This window comes from Mixophyes fleayi, chromosome 8 (assembly GCF_038048845.1).
Source record: "Mixophyes fleayi isolate aMixFle1 chromosome 8, aMixFle1.hap1, whole genome shotgun sequence".
In the NCBI taxonomy this organism is placed as follows: domain Eukaryota; kingdom Metazoa; phylum Chordata; class Amphibia; order Anura; family Limnodynastidae; genus Mixophyes; species Mixophyes fleayi.
In genome coordinates, this window is record NC_134409.1 from 10,486,759 (window position 1) to 10,502,851 (window position 16,093).

The 16,093-nt window shown below is 41.6% G+C and overlaps 1 protein-coding gene across 7 annotated transcripts; it reads right to left on the reverse strand.

The window, feature by feature from the left end:
- Window positions 1-647: 647 nt before the first annotated feature.
- Window positions 648-14,585, reverse strand: SERBP1 (SERPINE1 mRNA binding protein 1). 7 transcript variants are annotated; one of them, XM_075181871.1, is made up of 9 exons: window positions 14,207-14,584; window positions 11,649-11,853; window positions 10,978-11,124; window positions 10,803-10,874; window positions 8,705-8,779; window positions 7,693-7,870; window positions 6,834-6,848; window positions 3,349-3,540; window positions 648-3,063 (listed from the first exon to the last, which is right to left on the reverse strand). In XM_075181871.1, exons 1-9 carry the CDS (start codon window positions 14,469-14,471, stop codon window positions 3,007-3,009), a joined length of 1,206 nt encoding a protein of 401 aa, XP_075037972.1. In that variant the 5' UTR covers window positions 14,472-14,584; the 3' UTR covers window positions 648-3,006. The 7 variants fall into 7 exon arrangements, with proteins under 7 accessions (XP_075037972.1, XP_075037974.1, XP_075037971.1 ...); XM_075181873.1 differs by having other exon boundaries at window positions 3,367-3,540; window positions 10,803-10,889; XM_075181870.1 differs by having other exon boundaries at window positions 10,803-10,889.
- Between the last annotated feature and the right edge of the window lie 1,508 nt (window positions 14,586-16,093).

Below are 16,093 nucleotides of genomic sequence, written 5' to 3' on the forward strand. Positions count from 1 at the left end.
CTATTAATACACTATAATGAGCTATATACTTCATAGCAGACTGTAAGCTCCAATGGGGCAGGGACAGATGTGAACGAGTTCTCTGTACAGCGCTTCGGAATCAGTGGCGCTATATAAATAAATGGTGATGATAGCAGTGTGCACCTCACTTATAGCTATATAAATCCACTGAACCCATGTTGAAAACCCCCGAATCAACTAAGAACGAACAAACACATTCAATAGGTGCTACATTATGTTTCAGCTTTAGGCCTCAGACCAGCATTTATTAAATTAAGTTTCAAGGGAATTCTTATATCAGTGGTAATCAGATCAACATTTGAGTATGTGGATAAATACACAGCAGATATTGGCATTGACAGTTATACAGGAAAAAATGTCATGTTTAAAAACTGCTTACCTGGATTGATTACTATGTTCCATTTTTGAAAAGTTTGCCTTTTAACAAAAGCTAATGGTGCCACGTTCAAAAAGTCAAACACTCATGCCTGTGTACACAACTCCCAGACACACAACGTATGTATACAAGACTTTGTGGCGTAGATGGGCATGGAGCAAGTTTTAAGTAACGTTATGAAAAAATTGCTTGTGTTCAGCAGGAATCGGGTCTTAAAAGAGACAAAATAAAGCTGCCACACTATCTCCCATTACACTGGCAAGAGCATGAAAATTAACCTTTAATTCAATAAGCATCCACCAAAGACAGATTGGTTCACAGTTTCAGTTCACACATAAAATGGACTTGAGAGGCAAATTTAAAAACATCAACTTAGTCGGATGGAACTTTTTTTTTCACCTATCAGAATTTTTTACTTGTGCGCGGATCAAAGACTTTATTTGACACTTTGGGATAACTGGGGTCACCGTGAGTACTAAACTGAAAAATCCAGGCTGTCCGCGGCCACAGAAACCACAGAATGGTCAGATACTTTCGTTCTAAAGGCAGCAGGAAATAGGTTCACATTGAATCAGAAAGAGCTGCGAAATGGCAAACGTCACAATATATTGTTCAACTACTTACAACTTTGTTGCCGCTACAAAGCCCTTCAATAAATTGTAGTCTTTTTGAAAAATAAACGATAAATTGCAAACAACATATTTTAAAATTTAGACTCCTTATTTATATTTTGGATGAGAAATATTCGAATGTTCACGGGGAACGCAATTGTCCCAAGGGAGCACTAACCAACGCCCCTTCAATAGGTATTGCAAATTGCCTCCACTGCTGAAAACTTGCCTTCGTTCTGTAAAGGCTTATTTCATTTACAGGTTAATGTGCCGACATTTATAATACCTCTGGTTTGTAGCCTCGTAGTAAATTATATCTCCTAGAAAATAATCTCAAAATGGCTAGCCAGCTGAATAAAAATACGGACCCCTGCCAGCGCCGCAAAGACCATGTACACCCGGCAGGAGATCGTCGCAAGTACGCAGTAACGGCTAGACTGTGCCCGCTGTGGTACTCGCCAGCTTTGAATACTTCGTTGACTGTACAACTTTTATAAAAATAGGGCAATCATTTGTTTTCAATTAACCTATGCAGATAAGAACCTACAAACTGTATAGCCTGCTAAAAAGTGTAAAAAGAATATTAAATAATAGGAGTATCTTATCCTAAAACACCGTAGACAACTTTTTTTTTTTAAATCGTTTTCTTCTTTTATTGGTTTTGTGTATTTTTTTTTACTTTTCTTTTAAGTTATCCTGTTGTGTCCTTTTTGCTTTCAAAGTGGTCATTTTTTATTTTATTTTTTTAAATTTTAGGAACAATTTAAATAATCTATAAAAAAAAGAAAGAGAAAAAATAAAAACCTAAAGGGGAGATTTGTATAATATCCCCCTGGAGGGGGAACATTCATCTGTCAACCAGTGAAACCGAAAAAGCTGAAGGTATAAGACAATTTCACGTCGAAACGAGGAAGAGGGGGGGGGGGGGGGGGGGGGTTATTTTGCTTTCCAAGCAAACAGAAGTATTCACTCCATCCCCGTATAATGATACAGGTTATTCCACTTTATAACAGGGCCTTAAAAGTGACCTACAGGCCTCCCCCAGCGCTATTTATAAACACACTTCTCCTAATACAAGAGTTGCAGCAAAACAATTCCTTGGATATATTTAAGCGTAGGGTGCATGGAAAACAATTTCATCATGCACTTTTAAAATAATAATATAGAAATTCTTGTCCCATTTGAGATTCAACTACACATTGTTACTTAAAGCTTTTGCGCACTCAGAAAATAAACCTAAATAATTGTAGAACAAGCTGAGGAACTAAGACACTAAAACAGGCTCATATTCCAGCAGACCGCTCGCTCACCCAACACAAGGATTGGGTTCTACAGACTGATTGTGTACCTCAGATCTCTTTAAAGTCTATAAAACGCTCACCACTGCAGTTAAAGTTCCCTTTCCAAATTGAAAATTAGGCATTTATGCTAAAAATAAACCAACTCTTTGTTTTTACATTTTTTTTTTCTTTTTTTAGCAGGGTACGTGACATATAGACTAAATGAAACCAATTCCAAAATATAAATTATAGATAAAAAAATAAAAAACGTCTAGTGTGTTAGCATTAAACTAAAGCTTGGACAAAATAAAACCCCCAGAAAGAGAAAACAAAAAAAATAAAAATAGTTTTGAGAATAAAAACACGGATGAATTGAAAGCTTTAACTGGTACACACTGTTCACACCTATATTTCAAGTTTGGAAACGCATATTTTCAAGCAGCCATACAAAAAAGTATTCATGAAGAATGCATAATCTCTGGAAAAATTATGAAAACGTCCCTGCTACCAGTACGTATCTAAATACAAAACTGAACTACCGTATGGTTGCTTCTGCAGCGAGAGAAGTCCATTTTTAAAACAGATAAAATTCAGTCCATAGGTGTGAATGGTATGATCGACAGTCTTTAATTTGTAGTTGTTTAGGATCCTTAAGCATGCAAGCCTCGTAGAAGGGAGGGGCCGCAGGGGCACCAGGGTTGGACTTAAGTCATCCAGTTTAAGCCAGAGCTGGGAAAGCCTCCGGGTCATCTACATCAGGAGCAGAGACGCTGGACTGAAAGGAGAGAGAGAAATGTTCTTACAAGAGATTGGGTTATGATTAGAAGCAAATGATTGGGGGGGTCTCTGCTCTACACCCCTTCATGTCAGTGTAATATTCTGGCCCGATAGAGCACCAGGTTGTTTACGGTTTAAACATGTACAACTGTTTATTATTCTTTCATACCACACACAAAAACAATTATCTTCAGACGACCTCTTTAGACCTGGAATATTAGTGACATGCAGAGACCACAACACACTAGTTCAATCTTGTTTTGCATTTTCCGGATGAGCTTACGTTTTGATAGAACTCTACCTTGTCGGTTCTTCCCCCACGACTGGGCCTTCCACCGCGTCCGCGGCCACCTCGTCCTCCACCACGTCCACGTCCGGGGCGGCCAAGGTCTCCAAAATTGATCTCAAGTTGGGAAGTGATGTCATTTGCGGGCTTGCGGAAGTGATGATCCAAACCTTCACACTCTGCCTGAACCTGAAAATATATGTATAAAAGAAATAATATACAAGAGGAGCATATCACTAGCTGGACTTGTTAGTTATACAGGCACCACCTGAAGCATGGACTCCATCCACCAGTCACTCCAGGGAAGATTCCTTTATCTTAAGAAGCTGATGCTGCTGACCAAAAACTCCCCGAGCCAAAAGGGAGGCCATACTCAAGGAAATCGTGATGAAGACATAGCATGCAGGCGAGGGACCCTGTTCCTGGTCGCACTCGGCTGAAGTGACAGGAGGGTGGAGTCCATGTTTCTGTGAGACACTGGCAACAAAACATTTTAAACAAGCATTGCAAGCCATGGTGGTAAGATCCAACTCCACAAGCTAAAGTTTGTATTTACAAATCCAATATTTTTAAAATTAAAGCTACATGTTGCAATGTATTTCACTAAAAAAATATTTGTGTTGATGTAAAGGACCATATCAACACAATCTTACTTACTAAAGAAAAAGCAATTTTGCCTAGATACACTACCCCACAATACCAATGTTAGGTTCCTGATTTTACGATTCTAGTAGTCTAACCCAGGCCTGTCCAACCTGCGGCCCTCCAGATGTTGTGAAACTACAAGTCCCAGCATGCCCTTCCAGCTATCAACAGGTTGTCTACTGGCAAAGCATGCTGGGGCTTGTAGTTTAACAACATCTGGAGGGCCGCAGGTTGGCCAGGCCTGGTCTAACCACTCGTAATGATATAAAAGTCTCGTATGAAATGCATGTGGAGAAGTGAATTAAAGTTTCCTATATGGCATGCACCTTCCCAATAGAGTAGTGTCTTTGCAATGTACGCTTTGCCAGAGCAGTCTGAACTACAATTCCCATGAATCCATGGGAAGTCACTCCTTCATATGCACTGTTGTCTTTCCCCCACGGGCTGCATGCACTGGATCTATAAAGCGTTTGTACAGGAAAGGAAAGTGCTTATAGCATTATGTACAGTTAATGGTATGCTTGTGTTGTGATCACAGGCTCACATGAACTAGCAATACTGACAAGAATCACTAGGGGCATTTATTGACGTACTGAGAATGTGAGCAGCGAACAGACCCAGTTGGACATCATTGAACAGCTGGTGTCCCGAGGCTCTAGTGGGAATATACTACATGTAAGACCAGAACTATCCAACAAATGCTCATTGCCTATGCCGAGAATGATGGAACAAGCTAGATCATGGCTGGACATCTCTTACAAGTTATTTAATCTTGAACAGTAGTGCAAGTAGGTGCTCAGCAGAACAAAAACTGATCGTAATTTTGCCATTCATGCAGTAGATTGACATTCGCAGCACAAGCACAATAACCACAAGGATTCCAAATGGGGCTGTGCCAGGCAACGTAACCTGGACCACCATAAGTCAATGCATGTAAAAGTAATGATCTAGATATTATAGGTAAACAGCCTCATTAGGGTGATTTACAAACTAAACTAGAAAATACTCAAGATAAGCCCACCATAAGTGTCATAATGCCAGTTACATGGGCAGCCTTCTGAATAACAGAGCACGAGGGATTAACGGTAAAGTAACAGGAAGTTGTTATATACCACTGATTGCACATTTTATTAGTGTGTGAGAAACTATGATTATGCCCATGGATTTCCCATTTAAGTCTTTTATTCTGATGCTATTTAGGTTTAACATGTTATTAACTGCAGAGAATACAGTTACAGGATTAACTTCTCCATAGGTGCAAGTTGCAGCAGAAAGCACAAAATCAAAGTATGAAAACGTTTTCTTACACGTTCTATTGACAAAAATATAAAATAAATGTATGATGGCACCTATGGATATGTTCCAAGCTGTATTTATCATACATTTACACCACAGTAACATATAAAGCATAGGTGCCGAATATCTTCCAGTTTATGTACAAACAACAACTGTCAGCATCAACAGCTGGTGTCTGAGGGTAAACACTGAGCAGCATCCAGCGCTGTCTTCCCTGAAGCATCTAGCCAAATACTACACCAAATATTGTAAATAGATGTAGGTCTTATGGATTTCCCATTTCTCCATCAACATCTACTAAATGCTGTGCTTTATAGGAGTGAATGTACAAACCCATACATTGGTCATCAGACAGTGGAGTATCTAACACTTAATGAAGGGATATCACCCAAATCAGCAATATTCTCTATCTAAATCCTATTTCTAGTGACCTGACACATGATCTGCTCCTCTACGTTCTACAGCTCTGTATTAAGCAGACAGGTTTGGCTGTAGTTCTCGGCATAGTGAACCATTTAGCACGGTTTCAAATAATAAGCTTGTGGCTACCTGTGTACTGTAGCGCATAGGGAATGAAGCAGGATGCCAAAGCTGCAATTACTAACTTTTTCAAACTGAATTGATACATATCTACTTGTGAGCTGAAAATTTCAGTTGATAGGTTAGAACACACGCTTATCTTTTTACCACATTTATCTTCACCATCTGCTCGCATTTGTATTTTTAAGCTTCGCTTTTGTCCCATGTATTATTTACTTATTGTAGCGGTAAAACATCGGTTATATTTCTCTTTATTGCAAAGGACAACCCCCCCCCCACAATCCAGTTATGTGATGTTATTGGTCTCCTCCACTTACAAGCCAGGAGTACTAAACAGGGAAGATTAAGACCGGGACTACACTCAGCAATTAAATCTCATGCAATTAATCGCTTAGAGAACAGAGTGCTACACTCTGCAATTCTGAAATCTCATTACATGGGTCAAAGTAGCATTTCCCGTTCCACACAACCAAAAAAAAACAACCTGTGCCTAGCAGTTACCCATCCGACCTGCATGTCTGAGTGAGTCAAAGACGTGGACGGGTGGGGGCTCCTCAATACAGGGAAGCCGAAGCATTTGCCTCCCCGATTGGGCTGTGTTCTCATGTATACAGCGGTCGCATGAGACCGATCTGGATAAATGCAGGATTTGCGTGACCTGTATGCGTGTTTAATGGTCTCTACCTGTGTTGACCACCCTACAGGAAACAAGCGGATGTAAAATGAGCAATCACAGGTTGGCAAACAACCGCCTGTGATCAAGCGACTGAAAATCGCTCATGTAAATTAGCCCAATAAAGACAGTTATTGCGGTCATCCAATCAGGTTGCACATTCAATGAGGTAATGCAGGAGAGCAAGCTATTGGTTGATATTAGCTTTCACTTGTGAAAAAAAAAAAAAAAGTGCACCAGCTGCAGTGGGAATTGTAGTTAGATGTGCAAGTTTCAATTTCAGTTGTTGCAAAAATTTAAACAGTTGTCCCTCAGGGTCTAGCCTGACCTTTTCATTGATGTTCTAAAGAAAAGATAAAAAAAGAAAAAGAAAAAAAGAATTACAAAAGAAAAATGGAACCAAAAACAAAAAAAAACAAAACTTCTTAAACGTTATTAAAGTGAAATTGTCACCAGGTCCTGTGCACTATGTTGTAAGCAAAACAAGAGAACAGGGTACATCTCCCTGGAATAGCATTTAGTTCAGGACCCAGGGCTGAGAGGTATAAAGAACACAGGGTGGGGATCCCCTGGAGCCCTGAGGTGTTTGTTTTGCCAACATTATAGTACAAAGACAGAGGATCGAGTGACTGGTCATCTTAATTATACATTTGGTTTGTAAACAAACAGATATACATTTATGTTACACTATTTGGGAAGGCATTGTTAAAATATTAATGGTTAGAATAAAGTAAAAGGGCATTCTGTTTGTGTTGTTGTGTTTATTTTAAAACAAGAAAAGAAAAAATTAAATAAAAAATTGCTACCAAAAGGTGGTAAGAGGGTTGTGAAGTTTTGTCTTTGTTTAAAAAAAACATATAATAAAAATTCTATTTGGCAGAATACCAAAATAAACTAAAATCTTGCAATTGGTTTGGTCAAAAAAAAAAAAAAAAAAGTACCCAACCTCTCCATACTAATGCTAATGGGTATAAAACAAGGGAGACTTCACAACAAGCTATCGGCACACTGATGGATGTATTAAGCTTGTACACCTACACACCACCGTAAATATCTCTCTCCTTCATCTGCAACCTCACTTTACAGCACTGTGGTAAAATGCCGCACACAGCCAGAGTAAGGTGAATGTCCAAATGAACAAACTAGAAAGTCTACATATGGTCAAGAGTAGAAGAAATTCTAGTTACCTCTTCACTCTTCGATTTGTGCAGCACAAAACCTTTCTTCCACTGTCCGTCGGCGCCTTCGTTTGGTTTCCGGATGTTGAATTCAACTTTTGCGCGCTCTTTGTCTTGCATGGCCTTCCATTCATCCAGGGTCATTTCCTTAGGTCCTTCTTCCTTGACCTCTTCTGCCTCATTTTCCCTGTAACAAACATGATACCATCACTAGGAAGCGTATAACCACATAAGTAATACACACACTGGTGTGTGTTGTCCGTTTGAGTGAATCTAAGTTTACATGAATGATGAGTCAGTATACGTATGTACACATTGTGCTTGTGCCCCAGTAATCTGATGTGTTTACCACCGAGACACTACAGCTAAATAGAACAAGGAATGTTTCCGGGATGGTCAGATTTTGCCAAAGCATCAATGTGAATGGATACAGAGTTACACACTGTGATCAATGGTCTCCAAGAGTTACATCTATACACGGCAATATGGTGGCACTACATAAACAACTGCATTCACTACATGATGTACTATGTACAGATGTTAGTTCTCCACCTGCGTGTAACAGGAGGTATGGAACGGCAAATCTCCCGTCACAAACCAGCAACTGAAGACAGTTAAACACATGTCTAAGTCAGTCTAATTTGTAAAGTGTAAATGAACTCAAAACATTAAATTTAAAAGCAAATTTTCTTTCCCCCTACAAAATTCTCCAAGCTTCGCTTAAGCTGACTGGATATTCAGATGACCTCTCTCTAAGTGGGCAGTTTCTAGCTGTATATACTGAGAAAGGATATTTAAAAAAAAAAAAAAAAAAATAATTCACAGATAAAACATTAACAACAAAACTGACAAGTTATTCCATTATTAATCCAGTAATTAATCTGTTATCACAGAGGGACCTGGTCTCCGGGGCCACTTGAGGATCGGAGTTGAGGAAACGTGATAGTGAGTGCAGTGTTGGTGCATACATATTGGCACACAATTCTTATTAGCCCAGTAATATAACTACATGTACACTCACTTGTTCTCAGAGTCAGCAACAGGTTGTTCTTCGGTTTCAGGTGTCTCCTCGGTCACAGTTGACTGGTCCAATTCGCTGAAAATTAAACAAAGAGCAAACATTGCAGCACCTGATCTTCACCTTACGGACACATCATCATGGTCCTACTTCCTCACTAGAGTTCAAGATTAGCAGATTTTATCTACATATATTAAAAATAACAAAAAAATCACCTGAAAATCATACCAGAAAATTTTCATTCATGCCAAAATTCAAGTGACCTCTAAAGCTGGGTACACCCCTATGCAATCATTGTGCAGATTAAACAATAAATGACCGTTTGGTCAGATTTTACAAGAGTGTGTACGATCCCACGATCATATTTTATCGTACAAAAACACATCGCATCTGTTTATTTCGTTTTACAAACTTCCTACAAGTCACAATCGTTTCAGCAGATCGCTGAGAGATGAAGATCACAGATCTGAAGGTAAATTGTGTGGGTGTACACACATGAATCGACATGCTCTTTTGGACTTTTAAGTCACTGGTGAAATCGTTTGAGAAGTTATCACACACACCCCACCCACATCAGTAACAGGTGCTTCCATTACAGTCTAACATTACCACCACCCTGCCAGATCTGTAGTAACCAGTTCCCCTAATCATACATCATTCTTAAGAGGAACATGCTGCCCCATCTGTATGAAAGTCTTGTTCATTCATACACTACCTTGTTTTTTTAGACCTGAATAATGGCAGTGGTTTATTATTTATACGGAAGACAAAAATGGAGCATTCAGGAGCGATAGGACATTAAGGGGGGTATTCAATTGTTAGCGAGATCCCCGGAAAACAAGCGCTCGAAAAATATTAGCGTTAATACGGTAATTACTCGCTGAATTTCATCTCGCAGCTCCCAAAGCTGCGAGATGAAATTCAGCGAGTAAACTACTGTATTAACGGTATTTACGCGCATATTACCGTATTAATGGTAATATTTTTCGAGCACTCGTTTTTCCGGAGATCTCGCTAACAATTGAATGCCCCCCTAAGTGCATGATCAGATTTGCTGAGGCTTTTGGCAACAGGTATATACTGCACATTAGAAGACAAAAACTGAAAAGTCAGGAATGTTTAATAGGAAATATAAGCAAACTATTCCAAACTAGAGATCTTGTCTACTGCTAGCAGAAGGCTCAAAATGGGGTAGGTGCTTATGAAACACTGTGCTGCCCTCCCAGTCTTCAATCTAACACTGCACAGAGGCTCAAAATGGGGGAGGTGCTTATGAAACACTGCGTTACCCACCTAGTCTTCAATCTAGCACTGCACAGACTTCTGGATCAACCCAACGCACACAAAGATGACACAGGGCAGCAATAAAGATGTATTGCAGTACATTTGGAGGCATTAATTGTGTGGGGTTAACTGGCATGCAACAAACCAAAATGATAGGAACCAGCAATATCAATGACAAACTTCATAAGAAATTGGCTTATATTCCCAGACCTCGTAGATATCAGCTCAGCCCATAAAATGGCTTCCTGCACTGTGTGTAAATCATAAGACCACTTTAAGCCAACATTGGTTCCTAGAAAGTATTTTCTTTTGTACATTTAAGGATGTTGACCATAAAAACCTTTGGCCTTGAAATGGCACCAGTCACATACTCACAGAGCCGGCAGCCATTTTGCAGCTTGAACCAATAATCAGACGGCAGGCTATTAAATTAAGAAACGAGTGAAATTTCTGAGGCATGAAGTTCTATGTACCTCAGTGATGAAACTAGTGCCTCAAATTGATGAGACTAAATGGTCACAACACAAAATGGCTGCCTTAACATTGGGCATGCAATAGGTTCTCTAAATAGTTGTCAAACAGATATTTTGGACAGAGTTTTCCTTCATACGCAAATATAATTAAAACAACTTTTAACTAGACAGCTGCAATAATGGAGTGTTAACAAGTGTCTCAACTACATTACAATAGGGCTTCAAAACAGTGTCAGGTCCTCTATATCCAAAATAGCCCTCATCGGATCTACATATAAGTTCACAAATTCTGTTTCCTTACTTACACCAAGTAAAACATTTCACCGTGAAAGAGTCAAACCAACCTCAGCTCATCCTTAACAGTCCCCCAGTTGTGTGATCCGCTGCCGCCCCTCTTGTCCTCATGCTTCGGGCCACTGAAATGTGAAGAACTAACCAAAATGAGTTATATTGTCAGTGTGGGTGTAAAGGTAATGGGAAACAAAAGCAAATATCAACAGGAAGCAAAAGACGGCTTACACTCTGTCACTGCCACTGTGTCTGTCAAATTCACGTTTGCCACGAGAGTCAAAGCCGTCTCCTCTGCCTAAACCACGTCCGCGACCGCCACGGCCACCCCGTCCTCCTGGGCCGCCACGACCACGGATTGGCCTGTCAATGATGGGCCTGAAAATATATGGAATTCAAATTGGAAGAGACACATACTTGAGAGCACTCAGGAAGCATTACATTACCAAATGCTAAAAATAATTCCACATCGCCGTACAATGAAGTGAAACTATAAGGTCTGCGTTTAATGGTAGAATGGTTTCACAAACCTAGAAGTGGCTGGATTTTATGTTGAAGATAACTAATTATATTACAAGTTACCAATATTCCTTTCTGACTCGTTACTATATAGTTGTGTACTGTCTTGTGAGATCCTATTTATGATACAGATCTTACAAACTGTACCTATTGATTGCATATAATAGAAAATACATCAAAAACAACCCTTTAGAAACCGGGCCACCATTCAACCAGAGCAGGGGGGGTTAGCAGGACAAAGGTGACTTCACTCTTATTTCTGTTTGCAGTTGTATTACTTAAACTGCAAAGTGAACAGAAAAAGCTGTAATAGTGTTAAGACTTCATCTTGTGCATCAATTGCCTAGTTGTAAGGGGGATAGAAATTGGCCAACGGCATTTACCTGTCCACAGAAAATTCCCCTCCTTCACTCTTTTCTTCAGCTGGTTTCTCAAAGCGGCGTTCACGAGGTGGCCGCCTATCTGATTGCCTTCTGTCGATGGGCTTGCCTTCGCCCTGTGGTGCCTGTGAGGGCGGCTGCTGCTGCTGCTGCTGCGGAGGTTGGGATTGTTGCTGCTGCTCAGGTCTTCTGCCAACCCTCCTGATCCCTGTCACACACAAACATACATGTCATGTAATGTCAATGGCACAGCAGCCTGGGTCAGGTCAGACACTGTACTTCTCCCTCGCAATCTAATGGCAACTAAAAGCCTCTGTCCAAAATGTGTGATGTACTAAAATGAAAGTGTGGATGTAACTACAATGAGATAAAAATAAAACCAAAACAAAATGTGATGAGCAGCTTGGATAAACTGGGCTCTTTCATAATGTTTTAACAAAAAAAAAGAAAGAAAAAGACCATGTTTCTTTAACGCACAAAATTGGAGGAAATGTGCATATATCTATACAAATAAAACTTTATACATGCATACATATATGTACGCACACATTTTTTATTTTACACACACCATAGGGCTTCTGTACTTAAATGAACAGGTGGGAAATAAATCCTTTAACAATGTATTTTAAACATTAACTAGTGCATGCAGACCCCCATTAGAAATGCATCAGTGTGAACAAACCCATAAGGTTAGAAATGTAATGGTGTTCGTTGCTACATGGAGCATTTACCCACTTCTATTGTTTCCGATTTAAATCTGATATAGCTGCAAAATCAATATGGTTTTGTTTGTAGGTGTTCATCAGTAAATTATCATCTTTTATTAATAAATTCTACAAATTACTGTAGAGGGGGAAAGCAAAGGATCTCATTTTAGCTGCTGTGTGGGTAAAAAACAAATATATTTATCTCTAGTCTCTGTCTACTGACATTGTATCATGCACCCTGCAATGCACAGCTCTGTGTAATAAGTCAAAGCCTTATAAATAAATAATAATCATCAGTGCACATTGGCACAAATGTTTCTCAATGAGTGCAGTGTGATAAGTTCCGTTAATTATACTCAAATAGCTCCACATTACAAATATTATGATTGTATATGGCCTGTTGCCTCCTCACCATGTGTATGAGTTTAGAAAATAAAGATTATGAACTGCTTTTGCCTAGACAGAAACTTACTATATTTACAGAAGTATCTAAACAGAGTAAGGTCACCACTGTATTGCAAGGGCTTCTGGATAACAAGCAGAATGCAGCCAATCATGATTGACAGCACACTCTGGGCTTTCACAGCGCCCGAGAATAGCCACTTGGTACCACTACAGCTTATTTAGACGACAACAGCTGCTGAAACCCCTAAAGTGATGCAAATGAAGATTAACCATTCAGCCCCAATTATGAGTAACAACTTTCACACAGGAGAAAAAGAACCCAAAAAAAAACCCACCACTTAACCTGTAATGTAAAACAAAAGAAACTAATGCCCTCATGTGCATCATGCACACAGCTCAAAATTATTCTCTTAAAAAAACTTTTATATTAGGGTGCGGTCACAAATGTTGCTGACTATGAATATTAGACACGCTACACTATGAATAATGACTTCCACACCCACCGGTGACAGGGCCGTATACCTTTATTTAGGTGCTAAGAAAATATGAGGCTATGAAGATTCGGGGGGGGGGGGGGGGGCTAAATATTGCATGCACAACTATATTCCTGTACAAGTTAAACTCAAGACTTGGGTGCTATCTTCTCTGGTAACAAGGCCTACCAAGTAAACAATACAGGTTGTAGTCACAATATTTCATTTTGCAGACACAAACTGGTATTGTTATTACAGCAAGTTTAGGCACAGTCAAAGTTGGACCACCCTTCCTGTGGAACTACAAGTACCATCATACCAGGTCTGACAGAGCACCCTGGGACTAGGGAGACAAGCTGGAGAGCCACAAATGCTGCTTAAACCTGTTGTAAAGTAGGTGATCTGTGCTGTTGACATGCAACAAACCACGTGTAGGTCAATAGTGTGCAACTGAGAATAGGAAAGTCTGGAGAAAACTTGGTATAATGTAATGATTAGAAGGGGGGGGGGGGGTCTGCAGACATTGCGGCCTCCTCCCCCAGGGCACGTTCCTACTGGCCCCCCACCCTTTGTGTTGTGGACTATAGGGATCTTCCCCAGGTTTAATAGGGGGGTGCTCCAGGGCAATGCCCACCACGTGCTCCCCTTCAGCGTTATGACAAGCTGCCCCCCCCCCTCCCGACACCACGTGGTGTGCGGCCCATCTCCCGCCACAAGCCTCCCCCCACCCTATTTAACGGTGACAGCCCCACGTGCGGGGCCCCTGCAGCACGTTATCAGTAACGGTGTCTGACCCCCTCCCCCGGGGCCTGGACTGTGACAGGGCCCCGTGTATGGAATCTGTGGCCCCTGCATATAAGGGGGGGCCACTATATGAGGTGGACTCGGTCTGACCCCGCAGGACTCGGTGACAGGGGCCTAACACTAGGCTCGGGGCCCCCTGACGCACTCACATGGGCCCCCCCCCGGGCCTTACCTTCCTTCTTGAGGGCCACGGGCGGCGGGGTGTCCTCCTTCTTGTCGGGCAGCGGGTTCTTACGGTCCTTCTGGGACTCCTTCTTGGGCTGCTTGGCGGCCTGGGCGGCGGTCTTGCCCGCGCCTTGGCCCGGTCCCCCCGCTCCCTCCTTCTTCTTGTTCTCGGCCGCCTTCAGCACCTCGAACGGGTCGGATTCGTCGTCAAATAACTGGTCGAAGCGGTTGGTGACCACGCAGCCGAAGCCTTCCTGCAGATGTCCGGGCATGATGGCCCCTAAAGAGGTGGATGTCCTCCGATTCTACGAGGCCTGGAGCGCGGAGCTCGCTTGCTAGTAAGCCGAAAGATGGCTGGGAAAGAGGCTGTCTTCTCTTCCGGCGCGATAGACATCCGGGACTTCACGTCTGGGGGCATGCCGGGAGTTGTAGGCCGGATGAGCGGGCTGTCAATCACAGGGAGTGGGGCGGCGGACTGCAAGTCCCGGCATGCCCCGCGCCTGCATTGTCCGGGCCCCGCCGCTCCGTGTTGCGCTGTTTCTCAGTGACATGAGGGAGACGGGGAGGAAAATACAAACACAGTGACAGGGGGGCTGTCTGCCGGGGGTACACAGAGCAGACCCCACCTCAGCCTAATACATTCACCTCAACTTATAGCTCAAATCACTCGCGCAGCTAGAAATGGGACAAGGTCACATGTCACCCATAGTGTAACTGCCAATGTCCCCAATATACAAGGACAGGTCCAGGGGTCAAGGCTGGTCCCACAAAACTCCCTGTTACACTACTGAGGTCATAGTAAACTCCTAATTCTATGTTTTGAGTGGAAATCACTATTCTCATTCACTGTTCACGAGAGATTTACGGTCGCCGCCACCATTAAGCTTTCAGCACGTGACCACACGACCAATCACAAACTGATCAGCGCCACAAGCCGAGCAGTGACATCACAACCAGCGCGGACGAAGCACGCATGCATCGGACTAGACACACAAGCAGCCCGCATGCACCGTTTTAATGATTGTGCCGCCGTCCTGCTATGCTCGACAGGGCGATTCAAGTCCACGTGGACCAAACATCAAATGTTCAAAAGTTACTTTTAAAACTTGGAAAATCCGTCAAAAAAAGGTGCCGGAACTCAGTTCCGGTGAGTTCCATGACAAAAAAAAAAAAAAGCACATAAAACACACACACACACACACTCTCTATATACACACACACATATATGAAAATACAAGAATAGAGCCAGAGAACACTCATAGCGGAAGGTTCAAATGTAAAAAAAAAAAAAAAAAACAAGCAAAACACTGCATAGTATCCAGGAATGGCCACGAGACGCTACGTGGCTTTTTTTTTTGGGTGAAAACTCCACTCACTCTTGATCGTGCCCCCATAGATGTGAGCAAAACTAAATGTTACTTTTTACCGAATAAACGGTAAAAAACGTGCAGCCGCGATGTACCTCAGAACACTGCGGCTAATTGAATCTGCCCCATAGTGTATTACTAGATACCATGGATATCCAATATAAACGGTGTACAAGAAATTAAATAAGGCTCATCTGTAATCCTCATAGGCCGATCTCTGATTAAGCCCAAAGACAATGGATAAGATATACACAAATAACAAAAACCAGAAAGAGCCACAATGAGCGCCGGCCACACGAGTGGAATTGTTCCCAAGTGTATTTATTTACAACAGCAATTAAAAATCTCTTACAAGAATAAAATAGTAACGTAGCTTATCTGAACCATCATCTCTTATGGAAAGCTGCAACAGGACTGGCCCAGACAGCCCCACCGGGGTTCAGCAATTAACACAAACACACCACCCTACGCGTTTCATGATAACACTTCGTCAGGGGTGGGTGGTCGGTCTGATTACGCCAAACACG

Bases quoted from the DNA above. Each gene is read 5' to 3' on its own strand.
- SERBP1 (XM_075181870.1), bottom strand. From the start codon at position 14,471: ATGCCCGGACATCTGCAGGAAGGCTTCGGCTGCGTGGTCACCAACCGC. The intron at 11,125-11,648 runs GTAAATGCCGTT...ATATATTTTCAG, and splicing joins GGGGAATTTTCTGTGGACAG to GCCCATCATTGACAGGCCAA. The intron at 3,064-3,348 runs GTAAGCTCATCC...CTCTCCTTTCAG, and splicing joins AGGTAGAGTTCTATCAAAAC to TCCAGCGTCTCTGCTCCTGA.